At 39.5% G+C, this 21653-nt stretch overlaps 3 protein-coding genes across 3 annotated transcripts; all 3 read right to left on the reverse strand.

Annotated features, from left to right (window-relative positions):
• Window positions 1-2823: 2823 nt before the first annotated feature.
• Window positions 2824-4506, reverse strand: rgs13a (regulator of G protein signaling 13a). The gene is made up of 5 exons (XM_023427273.2): window positions 4336-4506; window positions 4163-4222; window positions 4007-4068; window positions 3734-3900; window positions 2824-3624 (listed from the first exon to the last, which is right to left on the reverse strand). The coding sequence occupies exons 1-5, from the start codon at window positions 4416-4418 to the stop codon at window positions 3439-3441; spliced, it is 558 nt and encodes a 185-aa protein (XP_023283041.1). The 5' UTR covers window positions 4419-4506; the 3' UTR covers window positions 2824-3438.
• A 3021-nt stretch (window positions 4507-7527) lies between these two features.
• LOC111670528 (regulator of G protein signaling 21-like) lies at window positions 7528-11228 on the reverse strand. Its single transcript, XM_023427269.2, has 4 exons — window positions 10011-11228; window positions 9712-9796; window positions 9471-9637; window positions 7528-9197 (listed from the first exon to the last, which is right to left on the reverse strand). Exons 1-4 carry the CDS (start codon window positions 10041-10043, stop codon window positions 9021-9023), a joined length of 462 nt encoding a protein of 153 aa, XP_023283037.1. The 5' UTR covers window positions 10044-11228; the 3' UTR covers window positions 7528-9020.
• A 5013-nt stretch (window positions 11229-16241) lies between these two features.
• Window positions 16242-21357, reverse strand: rgs18 (regulator of G protein signaling 18). Its single transcript, XM_023427266.2, has 5 exons — window positions 20949-21357; window positions 20323-20427; window positions 20043-20104; window positions 19311-19477; window positions 16242-18006 (listed from the first exon to the last, which is right to left on the reverse strand). Exons 1-5 carry the CDS (start codon window positions 21068-21070, stop codon window positions 17752-17754), a joined length of 711 nt encoding a protein of 236 aa, XP_023283034.1. The 5' UTR covers window positions 21071-21357; the 3' UTR covers window positions 16242-17751.
• Between the last annotated feature and the right edge of the window lie 296 nt (window positions 21358-21653).

A 21653-nucleotide genomic window follows, 5' to 3' on the forward strand; every position in this document is an offset into this window, starting at 1 on the left:
TTTTTCTTTTTTTTTAAACCGTTGACAGCACGGCTCTAGTGAGGTCAATGTTGATCGGTTCACCATTATGGTCCAGACATCCAGCTGCTGGGTGGATAACTATGAAATTCATTCATGGTTCCCAGAGGATGAATGCTAATGACATTGGTGATCCCCTGACTTTTCCTCTGGTGCCACCACAAGTTTCAGATTTGTGTTTTTTAGTGAAATGTCTCAAAAACTATTGTATGGGTTGTCATTTAATTTGTATCCCCCTCAGGAAGAATTCTAACAGCCTTGGTAATCCCTTAACCCTTCAGCTGTACTTTGTGTTAAGTGCTAACTCACAGATGTTAGCAGGTTAACATGATGGTGAACATGGTAAACATTATACATTAACCTGTTAGCTTTGTTATTGTGAGCATATTAGCATGATGCTGATATTAGCATTTAGCTTGAACCACCAATATGTCTAAGTACAGTTCACCAGTGCTTGCATGGCTGTTGACTCAGTTTTTCTCAGTGTGTGCTGCTGTGCTATATGAAACTCTGTGACATCAGTTGACCTTTTGTTTGTTCCTCCAGATGAATGTTGTGATAAAAAAAAGTCCTGATGTCTTAAAATGGTCAAGACAAATTCTTTTTTTAAAATGTATTGTGATCTGATCTTTCATACCACTGATGGAATTTTCTTTAACTTCATGTTTGACTGAAACTGATTTTTATCTGGTGGAAAATTTCCTCACTGGAACATTTTTCACCTGGCTCTGAAACAGACCTGGAACAAAGCCTCCTTTGTTGAACTGGTCAAACAACATCACACAGTAATCCAGTGACCTCCTGTATACAGCCCATGTGGTTCCACAAGGATGACTTCTGTCTCATGACACCCGCGGCAGCTGAACCTATGGCTTTCAAAACTGAATTTTCGTCTCAATGGTTGAGTAATATATGTAGTGTATAGTGGATACCCTCAAGGGTTTATGTCAGAGAATTGTAGATATGTCACACATTGCATGACAACTCTAACATCCTGTCTACTGTGTGACCTCATTTTTTTTGGTTTTTATAGCTTTTCATGGTCATATGACTAATCTATAAAAGGATAATCTCGTTACTAATAAACAGAACAGTGTAAATAGGGAAATGATGACTAGTCAGGCAGTGGTCCTTCTGTGTCAGTTTTACATTTCAGCTGCATCTGAGGAAAAATATCTGCTGATGACCTGTGTGAGAAATAAGAAGGACGTTCTCATCCCACTGAAAGCTCTTTTGGCAAAAATATGAAATTACTTTGGTGCCTTTACACTGACAATTTGTTGTCTATTACCATCTGAAAGCACAAAAGGTAATTCAGAAGCATTATTAGTTGTGTATGCGCGCCTGCCTCTGTGTGTGTGTGTGCTTGTGCAAACACATGGATGCACAAGTGAAATTAAAAGAGGATGTGGTAGAGCAGTTGGGCCTTAATGCTTCTTCCTAATTTCTGTAACCTTTAGCAGAGTGATACCTGATTGTTTCCCACACATAAACTTCCTTTTTTGTTTTTTGTGACAGATGGAGTTTCAGTTTTGTTCTTCTATTAAGAACAATTTATGAGGGTGAGATCTAGTTGCTATTAAATGAAAGACTGAACGGTACAATAAAGGCTGAATGAATTGTAGAATGACAGTAAGACCTCGAAATACATTCATAAGCATGAAAGGCCAATGACACATGAAAGGCTGATGTAAGAACAGCAGCGTAGGTGGGAGCACTATGTGACAGCCTGTGTTATTCATGTTGCCCATACTTAACTATTTCAAAGAGTGTCTGTAAAATACACACAAATCACCACATTGTCATTAGCTCTATAGTCCTACAAGTTGAAAACTGATCCTAATTACAAACAACTGCAGTGCAGGCTGAGAGATTTTTATATATCATTTTATATTCTAGTGGTAACCAAAGTTACCAGATATGCCAGGCTGACATAAAATGATGTACAAGACATTTTAAAAGTCTTGGTTTGGCTGAATTCCACAGCCATAAAAACATTTTTGAGTTTGAGTGCTTCACTCTGTGTAAACATCATACGCTAGTTTCAGTGAGGAGCCGAAAGTAGGTGATCCAAACAAAACATAAAGTACACACAATAGTTTCGAACAGAAGCAAGAGTTAGATGAGAAGATTCACTTTTGTAACAGTCTCATGTTTCTATGCCAGCAGCTGGTTAGCCTAGCTTAGCATCAAGATTGGAAAGAGGGAAAACAGCTAGCCAAGAATATTCTGTGCTTGTACAGATTTTTTTTAAAAGAAAAAAAAAAAGTGACATAAAGTGTTAAATAGTGAACTTTAGAGGAGCCTGTAGGTGGAGCCAGGCTAGCTGGTTGTCCCAGTTTCTGCTCTTTTTGCAACGCTAAGCTAAGATAAGCTAAACTAAGCTAAGCTAAGCTAAGCTAAGCTAAGCTAAGCTAAGCGACTGCAGGTTGTAGCTTCATATTTACAGTACAGACTAAGGAGTGCTGTCAATCTTCTCATCTCACTCTCATTGAGAAAATGACTAAGATATCCAACTGTTACTTTCAGTAAAGATTCAGATCGACATGACTAAGTTATCCTGGTACACGTCTGTACACATTTCTAAACTCATAAAAACTACCAGACAGTAAATATTGTAACTGTGAGTAAGTTGATGAATGAATGAAAAAAAATGAATGAATGTGATGGTGACTTAGTTGCTTCGTGGAAAGTTAAGTGATGTTAATCTAAAGGTTCGTGGAAACTAGACCTGGTTTGTCTGTCTCTCTGATCCTGACTTTAGTCATGCGGCACTCTTCATTTAAAATGATTTGTGTTACACAATTCAAATGTAATGTTTTTTTTATTAAATATGTACAAATCCATCTTAATATTCATATTCACAATGTTTTGACACACTGTGGAATATATTTTCAACATATAGCTTATAACACATTATGATAGTTGTAACATCTCAGTGTGACAGCACTGATGTCAGACTGTGATAAACAAACAAAAAAACAATCTAGATGCAATCTACTTATCTATTGCTTTAGTGAGATCTCAGTTAACTTAAAATAAGATGATGTGCAAATGTAGATACCAGCTCATGCACATGAATCATGGGTGGAAGGTGTTGTGTGCACCACATACACTTCCTGGCGTCTCTCACAGAAAGTCCCCAGCATTTTCATTACATAATCGCTTCATCTCTGGGAAGTCCTTTACTTTAGAGGACCACAACAGGTACAACCCCAAAACATGACTTCTCCAACTGAAAAGGAAGGCATGAATGTGTTGAACATTAGCCAACATGTTTTGGATGCTTTTAGTTAGAATCACCAGCGGTTGTCCCAATACAAGCAAACACAAACCACAGCTGCTCTCAGGTAGTCCAGCATTGGGCTCAGCTTCACAGTTCAGCTTCTACAAATACAATGTCCACAGTGTCTATTTTCTTTACATCTTCACTGATTCTGATGTGGTGTCCATTAGAGCCCGGTACTTGTCGGACCTGAGGAAACGTGGATAAGAGTCCCTCTCCATCAGCCCGAAGACAATCCTCTGGGCTTCGTCGAAACACACAGTGGTGGGCGCTTTAATGTTTCGCCTGATCACATCCCTGGTCTTGTGATCAATGTTGATCTGGAAGCAAAAGGACACACGATGAGGACCGATGAATACTTAACTATTAGCAGTATTGTAACAGTAACAGCTGTGAATCTGTCTGCGTTATAAAAACCTCCTTGTTTACCTCTCTCGGGGCCTCAACTTGAATGTAGCGTTTGTAGATCTTTTTGGCCCTGGATGACATCCTGAAGGAGGACTTGATCTTCTTATAGTCCTCACACACCAACCAAAACTCAATGTTTTCATCACTGAACTCTGACTTCAAGAAGGCCTGGAATATCTGCATGCCATCTTAACAGGTAGGACAAATGAGCAGCAGTTAGCCAGTGTTGAGAAACGGATAACCAACGGATAACAACTATGAAACTTGACTTTGAGACTGTATTCATTAACTTACATTTGGATGATAGAAGTCCCTCTAGTGAGTGTGACCACTGCGACATCTCTTCAAAACAAAGCCTGCAAAATTAGGGTGTTCTGTCACTTATACATGAAACAAGTATATCAACAGTTTGGATGTTTAGTTTCCAGTGCCGAGGTTGTCTTCACTTACCCCTCAGTGTTGGCAGCTTGAGACGATCTACACTGCAGCCGAGACTTCAGGTTTCCTCCTCTGGTTAACCAAACAAACATTTATTTTACTGACATGTTAAAGTAAAAGATTGATCAGCAACAACATGAAATACTGTAGGACGTATCATGCATTGGTTCAAATAAAATATTTACCTGTATTTCCCCCTCTTCTTATTCTCAGTGTCCATGTTGAGGTGCTGCAGCTCCCTTGGTGGTGATGCGACTAGACTTGGCATGGCAACAGTGCTTTGTACATGTGAGACTGTGTGCTGAGCCGCTCTCAGAGAGTTGTGTTAAGGCCAACTGTCAGTGTGTGTGAGGAACCCGCTCAGCGCTAACTTATATATGTAAAGCAGAAGTCTGAAATGAGTTTGGTGAGTAGCGTCACAACATCATTCTGCACTAACCACAGAAAAAGAGGAAGTTAGGGATGACGCAAACATACACGCACTGAAGCTACAGCTGTATGTCTGTACTGTGCTCAAACCTGCATCATTACTTGTTTGGCTTAAAGTCTCGAGATGCAAATAGGGCAGTGGAAAATTCAACAGCAGATAAGCAAATGCTTTGGTCTCTGTTCTAGTCTGCCTTTAGAACCAATGCTAGAAACCAATGTTTCAAGATTAGTGAACTAGAAGCTGGAGTTGTTTCAGCCATCCCAGTATATCAGCAACAAGGGGTGGGGGGGTCAGTGCTTGTGCACAAGACAAGGAAAAGAAACAGAGAAGAGGGGAGATGCACAAAAGGCGGCAAAGGGAGCGAGAGGTGCTATATCTGGCACATGCTAACAGATAGTGCCAATTAAATGATTCTACCTTTCTGTTGCTGCTTGACTGGGGGAGATTGCAGATGAGACACCGGTGCAGAGACCGGAGGGGAAGGCAAACGCATGGATGAAATTTCTATCAGTGGGGGCGTGATGGCAGAATGTAGAAGAGAAGGTCAGAACAACAAAAATGAAAAAAGAAGCGCTATGATCAGGCAATGGCGAACAGCCGCATTAACATTGGAAAGGCTTTCCAGTGTCGGAGACTGCATGGTTGGACTGGGAAAGAAATTCTACTCTACCTTTAACTAACCAAAAGCAAAATATCAATGTTTTTTATTTTGGGAAACATGCTTATTTGTTTTCTTGCTGAGAATCAGATGATGAGATGATAAGATTGATATCACGCTTATGTCATGTACTTCTAGTCTAATCTAGAGCCAACAACCAGTTAGCTTAGCCCACTCACTCTGTGGGAGACACTCTTGACTTAGTGTTGTCATATAAGGACATATTTGACCTTAGTCAGTGGAGGCAGACAGGAAGTAGAGGGGGAAACAGAAAGTGAGGTGCCATGTAACAAGTGTCACCCACCAGAACCAGACCAGGGACCTGTGGTTCCATAGCAGCTGTCTCAGACCACTAAGCCACCCCACTGTTTCCATTTTAGCTTATAGTCACCGAGGACTTAATGCCAGCTCTTTGTCACAGACAAGCTAAAAATGACTTATTCATTTCCTGTTTATATGTTGACAGGAGGTTTTGAAAAAAACTAAAACTTTCACCTGCAGTCTGGAAATTCTCCTGGCCTTTTCAAAAATCCAGAGGAACATAATCAGTCCTTAAACATAAGTTTTCTCATATTTACTTTTTATTAAATCTATAAATGTGTCAGGTGTAGTTCCTCTGTTTTGTTTCCCCTGTCTTACTTCAGTTCCAGTGACATAAGCAGTATTACACTGATCTGAACTTTCCAAGTTTTAGGATGAAACTGCTGCGGATCAAGTTCTGTTTTTTTTTTTCTGATAATTTGTTTTTAAACCTTCTTAAAGCTCTGATCATGGCACCTCTCTTGATACAAAAAGCATCCGTCGTCCTTCATTACTTGGATTCTTGAAAAATGTCATTGCCTTATTTTTTATTATTATCATTGTGGACCCTTTTTATTAATTGCTTTACAATGTCATATCTCCTTTGGTATGGGCCCTACATACACAGTATATCAAATTAACCTCTGTAGTGTATTAAAGCCACTATAGAGTTTTGTTTTGTGGTTTTTATTCCAAAACTGGCGCCCTTCACTCGTTGTTTGAAAAATAAAAGATTTATTCATTCAGTAATGGAAGTGATGTCCATTACTGGTTGCCACACAGTAAACATCATGCATGTTTCTGATCCTCATAAGTGATGGAGAATGCTTGAACTCCCATATCTTCAGTCAACTTGGTCCAATTTGTTACATGGTCAAGCTGAAATCTGGTGTTGTTTATAATAATATCCTCAGGCCTGGGGGAAGGCTCAAAACAGTTGGCAAACCTGTGGAGTGTTAATCTCTGGAAAACATCTGGACACTTTCATAAATGCTTTCATACATCTCGAGTGGACTAATATACTCTGACTCTCTCAGCTTAAGACAATGGTAAATGTGTCTCACACTTGGTCTGAGTCATAAAGTGCTTTACAGAGCCATCTTTAGAGCCATGCCGCTACCCTGGCTAAAAACCAGCCTCTGGAGATTAAGCCTGAAATGTTGTTTAGTCAGAAAACATATTTCAACAGGTTAGTTTGCTATTTTTGTCATTGTTTCAACACATTTTCTTTTCATTGTGTAACCTTCAATTCATCTTGATACATTTGATTCACCTACTTGACCTCGATGTTGTCCCACTTTTGTGTCTCGAACTAATTTTGTATTGCCTTGTTTTGCTTTCATTTCTTAATAATGGTGCACTTACAGGAAAGTACAAAAAACTTATAATGTGGCTTTGACAACCGTAGATGTAGGGATGATGTTTACTGTGAATACGATATCTTAAAACCTTGCAACCTTGGCAAACGTAGTGGCTTATACATTTACATAAACACAAAACATACCCTAGTAAAGTGTTTAAGTGAATGACTTGCTTTTGAACCTGAGGCGAGAACTGTGTTGTTTAACTGTCTTTGCTCATGTGCTGCTTGACAGGAAACGTTTTGTGATAGAGCGCAGCTGTTGGTGGCTTGATGCAGTGACAGTTATCTCAGACATTTTCTTTATCGGTTGCAACACCCATCTGTGAGTTTCCTCCATCAACTGTTGTCACTCTGAAAATTATAACTTCGCTCTGTTTCTGTCATTTTTATGTCTTCTTCACATGCTGCAAGCAATATCTTTGCAGCCCTATGCTTTCATACCTATGAGTGCTGATTAAACACAGATTGTCAAACACATTTTTTTTTTTTTAATCAGCAGTAACCAACAACCTTAACAATCCTCCCACAGAGATTCGAGTGAAACCAGGGTAGTCTACACTAAGGGAAGTTGCGGTGAACTGTCTGCACAACACAGATCAGATTCTGCCAAACATGAGAAACACCGCTTGAAATAAATCACCCCCACATTTAATGCCACCAACAAAAACAGAACAAACTGTTCATCTAACATGCAGCAGTCACATGCAGGAACCACGCTGTGTCTACTTCCACTTTCCAAACACAAAAAAACACATCAGACAATAAATACGTTAAATGGAACAATATTTTAAGTATTTTGTGCCTAATGTTCTTTTAATTTAAAATCCTATATGTTCCTAGCAATATTTTCCATGAGACTCTGAACATTTTGTCTAAAAGAAGTATGGAAACCCTACTTTATTCTGCTTGTTATTGTATTTGCATGTTTTTTACATTGATCATTAGTTTGTACAATTCAATACGCCCTAACGAGTAAAGAAAAAAAAAAAAAAAACAACTCATAAAATACTATCTCAAACTATCTAATACTACCTAAAACTCTGCATGACAAAACCTACACTAGTCTTATTTCGAAAGGATTTACATAAAGCAAAGTGAGCTTAGTGAGAGAGGCCTTTTTCCATCTCATCAGACTCAAAGTTGTGTCTTGAATTCCCTCAGATGCTTTTTCATAATGAATGAATTCGCCTGGCAAAATGAAACCAACTGAATTGCCACCAGAAGCACAACCCCGTATCTCCCGCCCTGCCACCCTGTGTCTGTGTAACTTAGAGCAAATTTCACTCAAGACAGATTTGATTCATAAAGTTCCTCGTCTTTGTCATGCTTAATGTATAGTCTTCTTCCATCTGCGGCGGGGATGTTGCAGAAACACACCACATTAGGCGAAAGGAAGTTGCCTCAGAAAGTGACTTGACTGTGAAACCGGTTTTCATGTATCTTTTTGGTTATGAATGATGTTACCTGAAGGTCTCTGTTGCCATCTGCTGTTTATGTGACTAACGACCACATTACAATACAGTAAACTCTTCTCCGACAACAACCCAGGTGATTTGCATTACATTCAAAAGGGCCACACCCAAATGTCATTCAACTGAATATATTTTGTTTGTAAGATATCTTAAAATCTACAATGACAATGGAGAAGAAAACAGCGGATAGAACACACAGCTGAGACAGAAGTTTAACAATACACTCACATATTTATTTGCTTGTGAAAGCTGAAGTTCATAAGAGCATATTTGGATTTATATTTGCAGAATCAATTAGATAAAGTGTTGATAATACTTTACAATTAGAGAATTCTTTCTAATTTCTAACTTCATGGGTTGGTGGAAATAAAACAGATAATCACAGAAGAATTATGTGAACAAGATTTTTTTTTTTCACCTTAACATAATTAAAGAGATAAAGTATATTACAAGCCACAAATTCTCTTGAGCTGTAACTGTCTACTGAATCACGCAGGCTGAGAAAAGCTATTTCTGTTACACCTAGGATATGGATGGTATGGCATAAACCCGTTATCCACACTGAAATCAAAGAGTGCTACAGCAGATCAGAGTCGGGGAGAAGATTTCGCCAGCCTCCATCTGAGAGGCTGTCAGTTTTAAAACAGTCACCTTGAATCGGTTCTCCTCAGGAGTCCCTGATAGATGTCAGATTTTAGGAACCGTGGGTAGCAATCCCTGGCCATCAGACTGTAGATGAGCTTCTGTGCTGTATCAAACGAAGTCAGAGTCGGCTGGGAGATGTTCTTTGTTATATTTTCTCTGGTACCGCAATCTATGTTGATCTGGAATCAAACAATATTGCCCAGGGGTGTATTACAGCAACTCTTTTCATCTTTGTTCACTCTAATATGCTTGGGGGAAATAACTTGAGTGTCTTTAAAGTAGATTTCTGCAGTTTTACCACCATAAAATTCACAAATACACAGTTTATTGCAGCTAATAAATCACAATAGGCGTATTAAATTCAGATTACCATCAATGAGCATCTTGGTGCATATTTCCAATTTGAATTCCTAAAATAAATCTTTTTTTTTTTACAGCTTGCAGTCATTTACCTGTCTGGGTGCTTCTGTTTGGACAAACTCTGAGTAGATCCTGTTGGCAGATGAGATCATCTCCGGGTCCGTCTTGATTTTTTTGTACTCCTCACAGGCGAGCCAAAACAGTATATTCTCCTCACTGTACTCGGACTTCAGGAACTCCCGGAAAGCCATCTGTCCGGCTGGAGACCGCAGATGACAGTAAGTAGGTATAAAGTGTATACACAGACAAATATATATTAGATGAGACTCTCACCTTTACAACCGAGGACTTTGTCCACAGACTCACTCCAAGTCTCAACATCCTCCAGTGGATCCTTGGGAAAGCAACACAATCTACCCTTGAAAAGATCATCAAGATCTATCACTAGCCCAGTTATCTGTGAACTCCACAGCACATACCTGTAAACCACACTGGCAGGCCATTTCATTAATCATTTAAAGTGTGTTATATGTTTTAAGACGACCTGTAAACATTCAATTTAATGCATTGAGCATCCTCCAATCACTACAAGCCCCTGCAGAAATAAAGGCACAATGCAAAGTGAGACTTACAGTGAGTGAAAACCTCCTTGGTATTTTCCACATGGCTGCTGTAAGATGCTGCCTGCTGAAAATGGTAAAGGCCCAATAATCAAATATGCAGTAACTCACTTTATCGCCATCTCCTCGTCCTCTACGAAGGGAGACAGAGATAAGATCCTGCCAGACTGAAGATGGGGTTGTGATTGTTTGGAAATGAGGGAGTCAAGTGACTGAACAAATCTAAATGACTCCCCCACCCATCCAACATGAATGGAATATATGGAAATCTGTATGCAAAGTGTTGTTGTTGTTGGGAAAGACAGGGCATCCTTCCATGTGTGTCACACTTCAAGGAACAGAGAGCTCGGCTGTGATTAAAGCTGACCTCACCAGTGTCCAGAACAGTGATCATCATCAACATGGATGTGACATTATGAGTGAGGAAGATGAACATGAAGAATAAATAAGTGAATCTAATCAAGATGACTCAAACCAATGAATTTCTAAGAATCAAATTCTATATTTCTTTATATATTTCACCACTTAACAAGAACTAAAGTCCAGGTTTTATAGTGAGGAATATGGTAACAGACTGGGCTGTTGTGGTAGAGTACTACGTGTCAAATTCAGGATAAGGTTTAACTAAGGCAATCAACAATGGTCAGGAAGCTCCGGGATCCTGACCATAAACAAATGAGCATAAACAAATTCACTATTAAGGAAAAGGCTTGTTCTCCTGCTATTTTCATATCTGCGGTGTTTCTAATTCGTCATGGTGACGAAAACATAACCAAGCACTGATTTATTAATATGCGTCTTACTACACCTTCAGTTGATTCAGGTGCTCACCGACCCTTGAAACAGAAAGGCTGTGATTTGGACAGAAATTTTGCGTGTCCATAAATTAGTCAACCTCTGGTGCAAATGTGGATTGACAGAAAACTAAAAGTCTGGAAAAAGCAGCACTCATGTGAACATGGCTAAAGCTTCATTTGGCCTGGATTTATTTCTCCAGGTGAGGTGAGATGATTTAATTTTAATCCCATCCAGAGTGTGCATGTGGGTCATTTTTCACTCCCGCCAAAGTAATACTTACAGCTGCAATTACCTTCTGTTTTTTCCTGTGAACTCGCTGGTCCGCCTGTAATTTGAATCCAAGAGTCTTGTCCTTGAATTTTAAAATGGATCTCAGAGTTTTGGGGGGGGGGTTATTTTGTTGGTAGAGCTGTTCTTCTACTTCTTGTTTCATGCTTTATGTGAAATTGATGTTTTTTGTGAAAATGAAGATGACACAAACATGTTAATGTCAACATAACCGCCCATTTGGGAAGCACCATGAAGACAGCATTAACGGGACCCCACAAAAGTTAGTAAGTAGGTATTTTGGTTTGACCTGATGAATGTCTGTTACAGATTTCATCCTGTAATTTCACTGTGGTTAAAATGCTGTTAAGAATGAGGACTGAGGAGCAATTTTAAATTAAAAAATTAAAAAATTCCCCACCACTCATAATGTGAATCCAGTCTGAATGGGGCTGAAGTGACTGGAGTCATGCTAGCAGCTGTTTGAGGCTATACTTAGGCACAACAATGCTGCTTTAGGCTAAATGCTAACACAAATTATTTGAATGAACATGAATTTCCGATGCTCGCAGATGAAATGTTTACCACGTTCACCACCTCTTCTCTTTGCATGTTATCACGCTAACATTTGGTAATTAGCACTAGAGATAAAATATAGCTGAGCCTGATTGATTGCAATTGGTTTAGTGAGTTTGGTCATATCAGAAAAACGGATGACGATTTTAAGAAATCACCATAGTTATTACAATTCATCTTAATCCTCTGAGGTCTAATAGTGTTTCTACATGATTTCTTAAAAAACTTGCATATAACATGATATATATCACAATTTAATCTGAACTGTCTCACCTCTTTCTGTGACCCGCGCTGTGCAAAAAGATCATTCAGCCCAAATGCTGAAAAACTGAAGTCCGGTTTTTAAAATTCTCCAATTGTCCAATCTCAAAAAATAGTAGATTGTCTGTCTCTCTACTTTAACCAAATGTTAGAGGCCTTCCAGCTCCGCCTATGAGTCACGTACAATCTCATAAGAAGATGAACCGGAAAGTGGAGCGTCAACAAATTCTAACAAAATTTAAACCATATTTCTACTCTGTATTATCGCTAAGATAGTAACAGAAACATCCGTTGACCACAGAGAGTTAAGGAGCACATAAACATCTCTACCCGTTGAATCTGACAGTTGCTTAATCATTTTAAAAATCAAAAATTCATGGTCAACTTCACCACAGTCATTTACATTCATCTGGGGACCAAGGAAATCTTTACAAAACTCGTTTGCCAGTTTAAACAGTAGATGTTGAGATCTTTCATGGGCCAAATGAAAACTTTGACCTGCTGTTGGTGCTAGAGAGAAGGTCGGGAGAGAAAGTCATTAGGATTCATCCTCAAGGGGCCATGAACATTCAAAGCTTTTGAAATCTCATGGCTATCCATCTGTTTCTATTTCCATCTGGACCAAAATGGTGGACTAACAGACAGCACTGATAATAATGATAATGTATTTTGATGTCCATTATTTTGCTAAAACTTGAGGGTAATTTTGCTTATCGATTACAAGAAAATAAAAATCCTGAAAAATTGCTCATGTGAAAAACAGCTGCCCTGTAAAGATTTGAATTTTCTCCTCACTCCTCTACTCATTCACAGTCTATTTCCACCAATGGATGTTTACTTCTTTGATTTAGTATTTACTTTGATACTGTTTAAAACAGAATGTGTGGCATACTTTACAGGGTATGTAATTACATATTCTTGTGATTTAAAATAGATGAACAAGGTATTTCTGACTTGCGACTGCACAGTTGCAGAGAATAGCATCATGTGGAAGAGTGTCCTCTGCTCCTCTGGGTCCGCTGGATGTACACAGGTCATCACACACAGTGAATTGTAATGCATATATCGTCACATGCATGTCCTGTCCAGTGTAATTTAACCTGTCCTGACCTTCCTGACCACCGCTCGAGATGTGATGGGGCCCAAACAAACCAAGAATGTAAATCACAACAGGTGATGGAAAACTCCCAGGCTGCCCCTATTTGCATGTGTGTAGACGCACCAAGTTGAGGAATTTGTTTTTCAAAAACGGCTCTGCCAGGAACAACATGAGGACTACTGAGGAGTGCAGTCTTTTTTCATGTTGTGATTTAGCCTCTCATGTCCCTGAATCAAAAGTGCCGACCATCCAAGGACAAAATAGACTTCATGCAACCCTGAAAAGCTTCATTCTGTAAAAGAGCAATGATTCATTTTCATACATTTGAAGTGACATGTCTCACTAGTGATACAGTAATTCATTGTAGCTTCATGCCAAGTTGTACTTTTTTCATCAAACACAGGGTGGCACTCCAATCCTCTCCAGCCCTCGTGTTTCTACTATACAATTCCCTCATGTGTCCACCTTTCTCTGTAATTGGTGACAGCATTGAATCTGTGTGTTTCTCTTCACCGCTGGCCCTGGTTGCTTTATTCATTTGAACATGAATGGGGTTTTGACCCTTCTTCTGAGGCTGCGCAAGTCCCGGGCTGCAGGGTGGAGGTTGTTGTAGAGTGAAGATGTAACCGAAAACCTATTTAAATTAGATTTTGAGCCCCTGAAAAGGATTCAGTAAGCATACATTTGATTAGAAAGTGTCTCGTCTCTTTCTTTCGACTAGTATGGGATCCTCAAGTCACCCTGCTTTTCTTTTTTTTCTTTTAAATCTACTATAACCCTTTCAGTTGGTAAAGTTGGGAGTTACAGAATCTGCTGCATTTTCTATGATCTTTTAATAAACTTTTCCCCAATTTTCACTGATTAACAAACTGCTTTGAAAAGCATGCACAGATGGGTTAGAATTAGTGATTGTTTGTGGCATACAGTTGAGGAAAATAGCATGTCAATACAGGCCCAGTGTCTTCACTTGGTTGAAATGGTTTCCATGCTCTCGCCCTGCAGAGGCTGCCATGAAGAGTTATTTATAGCCTCCAGAAACTTACACTGACAAGAAAAGGTAAGTGAACCCTTTGGAATTGACCTCAAATGTGGTCAGATCTTCATCTCAATCTATTAACACACGAATCACTGTACTGTTCTTGTCCATACTGAATACACAATTAAAATATTTACATTGTAGGGTGGACAAAGTATGACAAGAACAGAGTGGGCACCTAGCTAAGATGACTTCAAAAGCACAACACAAAATGCTCAGTAATACAACAAAGAACCTCAGAGTAACAGCTAAAGTCTTAAAGGAACCATTAGAGTTGGTTAACATCTCTGTTTATGAGTCTATCATATGCAGATCATGGTGCATGCTGCATGGTGTCCATGGCAGGTCAACACGGAGGAAGCCTTTTCTCTTCGCTTGACACTCAACAACACTTTTTGGAAAATGTTTTGTGGATTGTTGAAACTAAGGTTGATTTGCTTTGGAAGAACATGGAGCACTGTGTGTGGTGTGAAAAGGGCACTGCATACCAACATGATATGTATGGCGGAGGGAGCATCAGGACTGGGGACACGGCTGCCTCTGAACAGGTCGACCTCATCGAGGGGAAAATGAAGTTTATCAAGGTCTCTTACAGGATAATGTCAGGGTGGCCGTCCACCAGCTGCAGCTCAGTAGAAACTGGGTGATGCAGCAGTTCAATGACCCGAAACATCAAAGTAAATCTACTACAGAGTGACTTCAAAAAAAGAAAATCCACCTGTTAGAGTGGTCCAGTCAAAGCTCTTAACCCAGTAGAGATACTGTGGAAAGACCTGAAGAGAGCTGTAAGAGTCTGTCTGAGCTGAAGCAGCTCTGTAGGACCAATCCAAAATTCCTCCTGAACATTGTGCAGGTCTGATCAGCAGCTACTGAAGGAGCCTGTTTGAGGTTATTGGTTCAACCAATTATTAAATCCAAGGTTCCACTTGCTTTTTCAAAAGCATATACAGATGTCTCTAAATCAATCCAAACACTTCAGCTGAAGTACAGTGTTTGGAATGGAAGGTACAAGCTCTCACCTTGAGACTGTCAAACTGAACACGGCCTTCTGTTTGCAGCTGCACTGAAATTTATTTAGGTCCGTCAATATCATTGCAGGGCAACAGCATGAAGTGCAAACAGGTTTGTAAGGGGACACAACTCAATATATGAGCCTGGGAGTCAGCAAATTTCTCTCACGTAGAGTCAGTTAAAAGCTTCTGAGATGGGACAAAGTGGCTCTAAAAATGGGAGCCTGTGGTGTAAAAGTTTGGAGACTAGATCCCATGGGTGCAAAACTACTGACAGACTTTGGTTTAAGTTGAAGAATCTTTTAAAAACAAGCTTAAGAGAGCCTGTGTAGAACTCCTCTATAGACGCCATACAATGAATCTTTTTGCTTCAAACTCCTCTTATACTGGTATTCGTCTTGTTTTACAAGCCTCATATTGTTGGACAAACTGCTTTCTTACACTTTTGTTTCCGTTCAAAGGTTCTACAGTACATCTTTACCTTGTGGATGATTTTCAGAGGCTTTAAACACAGACTGAGTCCCAAATTTAAATACCAATGGGAAAGAAAAAAGAAATCTGGCAGCAAATTCTTAGCAGGCAACTAGTCTTAAAGCAGTGATGAATTTGGCAGCCAAGCTGAGCCTCTACCTTTGTTAACACATCATTATGTTCTCCCCCTCCTCCTCTGATTATTTGTGTAAGAAGACAGCAGGAATCGCGGTATACGCAGCCACCGTCGTCTAGATGGATGCATAATTAATGTGAACTGTGAGGTATTCCACGCAGGTTTTTGTAAAATGACAGTAGCTTGGGCTGAGATGGACTTTATCCCTCTGATGGCTACTGAAAACCCTGACATCTGTGTTAATGAGCTAAACCAGCCCAGCTTGTATGTACTATGATGATTTATTTTCTGCATACATATTCAGGAGTTTGGGGGTGAACTCAGTGGGATCACTGACAGTTTCGAATTAATGTGTATTTGTCTTGTAAGAAGCATAGCTTGTGCATACATACACAGTAACATGAATAATTCTGTGCTAGAGTCGTGGGAGTTGATAAGGTCAATAAATTTTTCAGTGATTTTGGAATAGAGAGCAACACACAGTCACAATTTTCCCCACAAGTGTAATATGCACACATTATGGCTCCATTTGTCACATTTGAAAGTGATCACTCAAACTAATTAACGACACTAAAGGCCTCATTAAAACTACTTTTATAAGAAAGTGTTTATTTGAGTTACTCCACTTATAATAGTATGTACATTAAAGACAACAAGGCAACACATATGATCATAATAATACATAAATTATATTAGATGGTAGCAAACTGAAAAACAGCAATCATAATTATTATAATATAATATTAGTATTCAAATAAGATATATGCATTTTCTGTGTGTGAAAATGGGATACATTCTAATTATTAACAGAAATGAATGATCTATGTCCCTCATTAAAAAGTTTCAGTGCTTTGCAGTCACTGTGGCTACAGTTTTTCACTGCAAGTTAGTCTGGAGGGGGTTAGACAGGGATAAAATCATGAATCCATCTTAAAGAGATATGGTCAAGCTAGCTTGCATGCCATATCAGCTGTATTAATGTTGTATAAGGTGCTATTGCTGGATTGGAAGACAAAGCAATTGAAGTGTAACATGTCTGAAGTCAGGAGAGTTGCCTCACTGTGGCTGCCTGTACAGCTGACTGGATACTGTCAGCAGCATTGAGGCACTTCATTTGAGAATCCGTCTCCAACCATCCCACTGTCATTCAAGTTTTGCAAGATTTAAGAAAATATAGAAATCATCAGGTTCAATCCACAAGGAGTGCAGGGCCTCTGAGAAAGAGAATGCATAGATCTTTGCTGCAAGTGCTGCAGAGTAATCTAGTTTTATACTGTGGCCACAGAGAATACTCTGTTCTGATTGGCCGGAGGGTGTCCGTTATTTTCAGATAACCACATGGCTGTGATGTAATGGCCTCATAACCTTTCTAAATTTATTCTTATAGCTGAAAGGCTAACGATGTAAACCGTTATCCAGCCATGTAGTAGCGTATAGTACTTAAAGAAAAAGTACAACATCTTGGGAAATGCACTTATTCGCTCTCTTGTCAAGAGTTAGATGAGAAGATCAATATCACTCTCATGTCTGTACAGTAGATATAAGCCAGCCATCTTAGCTTTGCATGTATACTGGAAAAGGGCAGTAACAGCAAACTAAACTTCCTTAAAAGCTGTGATGTTGTGAGGGTGCCGGGCAGTCTGTGAAGACTCAAGGAAGTTGCTATGTCTGGGCAAAAAATAGTCTGGTACCCAACCCCCCAGTAACACCACAACAAGTTATTTTTGCTCATAGTTTTTTACGGATTAAACAACAAAGATATAACGTGTTTAGTGATAAGCTTTACAGGTTAGCTGTCAAGCTAAGCTAACAAGCTGTTGGCTGTAGTTTTAATTGATAATGTATAACTCATGACAAGAAAGCACATAACCATATTTCCCAAAATGTCAAACTATTGCCTTTACCTATGTAACTGGGATAATCCACTATGACCCCTCTGGCTATAAAAAAAATAATGCACTCTGCAGAAGCAAACCTGTGGACAATAAGCCAATGCAACACACATTATGTTTCAACAACCGTGCTGCAAATCATGGATTGTCTCCTATATAATAACCAGTTTCACACAGCGAGCTAAACTACGCCTGGAACTTTTACGATTACCAGGCCGAGGGTTCAGTCGTGGCCTCGCCTCTCTCGTTAAACACACAGGAACGTGACCTTCTGCGAAACATGGTGGCCCCGGGGCCTTTCCGCCTGGTGAGACGCAGATAAATGTCAGAGTGCAGGAACCTGGGGTAGGAGTCCTTTTTCATCAGGCTGTAGACTTTCATCTGTGCGGCTTCAAAACAGCTATTTGTGGGCTGTGCTATGTTTTTCTGGATGGCCATCTTGGTGTTGTAGTCGATGTTGACCTGAGTAAAAGCAAATTTAGGACATAATGAAAAACTATGCAGAATAACAGTCACTGACATGGCAAATCAACTACATACATTCAAATCTATACTTGCTATATATGATGCACACTTTCGTCCAGATCTGAATGCATGAGTGAAGGGATTTTGTGCCTTGTGTTGCAGATTTGACTAAAGAACAATACGGTAAAAAATGGGATGGATGAAGTTCCTCATAGATTTCTTTCTGACTGAGAATACATCAAATCGTGACGAGAAGGAAGGGGAAACCCCAAGATCATCAGTGGGTGAGCAGCGTGAAACAGATCCATTTGAAAGAGTGGAGAAAACCTAAATCTGCATGTTTTAAAAGATTACACACATGACATCAAACTTAAAGTCCAATTCAGGCAGTAAAGATACCGTAGGTCTCCATAACCCGCCTCAAAGGGTCTTTTCTCCACAAAGACACAAGCACCACTTGGCAATGTCTGATTTTCTTAAAGGTCCTTGTGAACCAAAGCTAAAATCTGTATTAATTTATGATCCTGCTCTTTTGGTGGTAGATAAGACTGACATTTGAGGACACTGCAACTGAACTCATCATTATTAATAAGGAGAGATTCTCTGTTTTTATTGGCACCAACTGAGTTTAAAGCTCATACAAACCATCACCGACACACATCATCTTCCTGGATTACATCAGGATTTTCATTTTCTGGCTCCTAGTCTCGAGAATGAGTTGTTTGTTTAAAGAAATATGGACACCATGGGTGCAAATAGCATCTGCCTGGATTATATCACTTGTGTTGGTGCACTTTCGTGTTATTGCAGCATGCTCCAAAAACCTATCTTTCATATTTACATTTACATTCATCTTAGACTGAAAGTGTGTGGGTGACGCTCTCTCTGGCTCTGCAGAGGAATATCAAAACCTCAGACCAGACACCAAACTCTTTAACGGCCTGAGAGCATATCCGATGGTATTCATACCGCAACTGTCTTCTCACAGAAATAACCCGACCTGCTTTGCAATGGTGTTTGCACTAGATATGTGACCTCAGTAGGCTCCTGCTCCTAACAATTGTTTACAAAGGTCAACCTGCTGCAGGCTCATGACCAATGAAAAGCTTCACAATTCGCCCACTGTTATTTTCATTACAATGGCATAAATATTCTAAACCTCCAACAACTATCAGTGACAAATAAGCCAAAGAAAATGCTCAACCACAGGGGTTATTTCAGCCTTTGCAGCTCAACTTTACAGCCTATTTTGTAGCATTACATCCATGCATTTTATGATAAATAAACATGCCATGCCATACCTCTTTAGGGGCCTCCGATTCAATAAATACTGTATAAATATATTTGGCTTTGGACAGCAGCTTCGTCTCGGAATCAATGGTCTTGTATTCTTCACAGGCCAACCAGAACTCGATGTTTTCCTCACTGAATTCTGTCCTGAGGAACTGAGAGAAGGTTTCTACTCCATCTGATATGGAGAAACGGAAACAGAGAAACTTTTAGTTACTACAGTGGAAGTAAAAGGAAGCAGACAGCTGTTAGAAACCAAATCTGTAACTTTTCTGAGCATGTTGGGCAAACGAGGCTCAAACAACAGCAAAGTGTGTTAAGTAGGTATGGACTCATAACACCATAAAGTCACTCAAATGTGCCACTGTATAAGCAATTTAATAATATAATAAATGACAGTTTTAATATACTGAGACAGCATTATTATATTCATTATATTGCATTAACTGTATGTGTGCTCATTCCCAAATGAGCACATATAGTGATCTACAGTGTTTCAACGTAGCAAGTGCAACTTCTGCGATTATGAGGAAGTTGAACAGTTTCTGTATTACATATCTGCGCTAACAGACATTAAAAGATGTAGTGAAACTCTCACTGCACTCGCCATTAACTATTTATCGCCTCCAGCACTCCTTAACAGTTTACAATTCAAATGTAGCAAACTGTTTGACAGCAGGCGAAACTGTTTTGGGCAGCAATTCCACACAACATTTTTGAGAAGTTTGGGGCATTAATCTGACCTGAGTGCTTTAGCAGTTCTTCAAAGGAGTCGCTCCACTGCAAAGCTGCCTCTGGTGAGATGCTGCAAAGAAGAAAAAAAATCAGAGATGCAGTCAGCTCTTCCCTAATGATGCAGCAAAAAAAAAATGTTTAGGATTCTCATGAGATGTCTAGATGTCTGTCATGTTTCTATAAGTGTGCAATGAGACATGGAGAGTGCTGGAAACTGTGGTAAAAAATGAATAATACTTGTCCCCAAACAACATTGCCTGTGTATGAAATTAATGGATTTTGCCTCACTTGTTGGATGTCGTATTTGTCTTTTTATGGGGACTGACGTTTTCATGAGAGCCTGACTTGGTGAGAAAAAGGCTTAGTCGGCTCTTCCTCTCCTTGTCCTTCTGTCTGCAAACAACAGAGAAAATACATCAAGTTCCACAAACTATTGCGTGCAGCTGGAGCACTATTCACCAAATCAGCATCTTATCGAAGAATTACTCTTCAAAGACACATTTCTAAAGTGGCTTACTTGACAAACCATAAATTACACAACATCGTTGTGGTAAGAATTGCAACATAAGTCACATATGCTCATGTGTTCAAACACAAAGCCATAAGAGAGTCATCATGGAGGACAGCGGCTTTTAAAAGCCTAACCATCTTATGTAGAGTAGAAGCTTTCGATCACACTCAGTGAAAGTACTACATAGAAACATTACATACCTATTACGACAGTGTTATGCTGCTCTTGAGTAAAATACTTCCCTGTACAAAAGAACCTACTGCTTAATCTCTTTTCTCACGGTTGACGTTACATCACTCAGATTTCTGACATTAACTGCGACGCTCATTAAAGCACAAATTTGAAAACTTCTCATTCCTAAATCAAAAAGCCACTTGAAAACAACTGAGGTTCACACACCAACCTGCTAGAATCGTCCTTCATCTTTGGTGCCTGCAAGTCTTCTGGACCAAGCATTTTGAAATATGCTTCCTCCTTTGGGGCCATGTAGTTGAATTGAGGAAATAGAAAAAGAAGTGTCTCCATTCTGTTCTGTCAGTATCTGGCGTGCTAAAGCGGCAGGCCACAAATAGCTCTCTGAAAATTTTAACCCATCATTCGATGAACCACCTCATCTTTTATAAACCCTGCTCGCATTTCATTTCCCATACCTTTTTCTCCACTTCCTGTAATGCTGTAACCACTTACTGCTAACAGCTTCATCAGTGACACAGAAAACCCCCTGGGTTCAACATCCTGTCAACTGTTTACTTAGAAATTTGAAAAAGATGGTTACGCTCATTCACAGAGTAGGTTTTTTTTGTCTATTTGTTTTTTGATTGAGGTAATATCTTCTCTTGATTATTAACACTTTTGCGGATTGTGTGGTGTTTATACTTGCATGCAATTTGATGATGTGGCTGACGAATGAATCATATCAATCTTCTTGATAAATGTCTTCTTTTAAGTGCGAGGCTCTGTGCATTATAAGAGCGGTCAGGCTTATTGTGCGATTCCACTTTCACCACCAGCAAGGCCAGACACTGCAGAGATTGAAAGAATGAAATGTAATGAATAATAAAATGTGTCTGCGCAGAGACTGAGCTTAGCTCTTTCCAGAACATCAGAG

The sequence above is a fragment of the Seriola lalandi genome, unplaced genomic scaffold, assembly GCF_002814215.2.
Source record: "Seriola lalandi dorsalis isolate HSWRI2012SDOR001 ecotype SW California unplaced genomic scaffold, Sedor1 jcf7180002054857, whole genome shotgun sequence".
NCBI classification, from domain to species: Eukaryota; Metazoa; Chordata; class Actinopteri; order Carangiformes; family Carangidae; genus Seriola; species Seriola lalandi.

Bases quoted from the DNA above. Each gene is read 5' to 3' on its own strand.
- rgs18 (XM_023427266.2), bottom strand. From the start codon at position 21,070: ATGGAGACACTTCTTTTTCTATTTCCTCAATTCAACTACATGGCCCCA. The intron at 20,105-20,322 runs GTGAGGCAAAAT...TCTTCTTTGCAG, and splicing joins ACAAATACGACATCCAACAA to CATCTCACCAGAGGCAGCTT. The intron at 18,007-19,310 runs GTATGGCATGGC...GCTTTTACTCAG, and splicing joins AATCGGAGGCCCCTAAAGAG to GTCAACATCGACTACAACAC.
- rgs13a (XM_023427273.2), bottom strand. From the start codon at position 4,418: ATGCCAAGTCTAGTCGCATCACCACCAAGGGAGCTGCAGCACCTCAAC. The intron at 4,069-4,162 runs GTAAGTGAAGAC...CTAATTTTGCAG, and splicing joins CAAGCTGCCAACACTGAGGG to GCTTTGTTTTGAAGAGATGT. The intron at 3,901-4,006 runs GTAAGTTAATGA...CTACCTGTTAAG, and splicing joins GGGACTTCTATCATCCAAAT to ATGGCATGCAGATATTCCAG.
- LOC111670528 (XM_023427269.2), bottom strand. From the start codon at position 10,043: ATGTGGAAAATACCAAGGAGGTTTTCACTCACT. The intron at 9,797-10,010 runs GTAAGTCTCACT...GATCTTTTCAAG, and splicing joins CAAGGAGGTTTTCACTCACT to GGTAGATTGTGTTGCTTTCC. The intron at 9,638-9,711 runs GTGAGAGTCTCA...TGCGGTCTCCAG, and splicing joins CAAAGTCCTCGGTTGTAAAG to CCGGACAGATGGCTTTCCGG.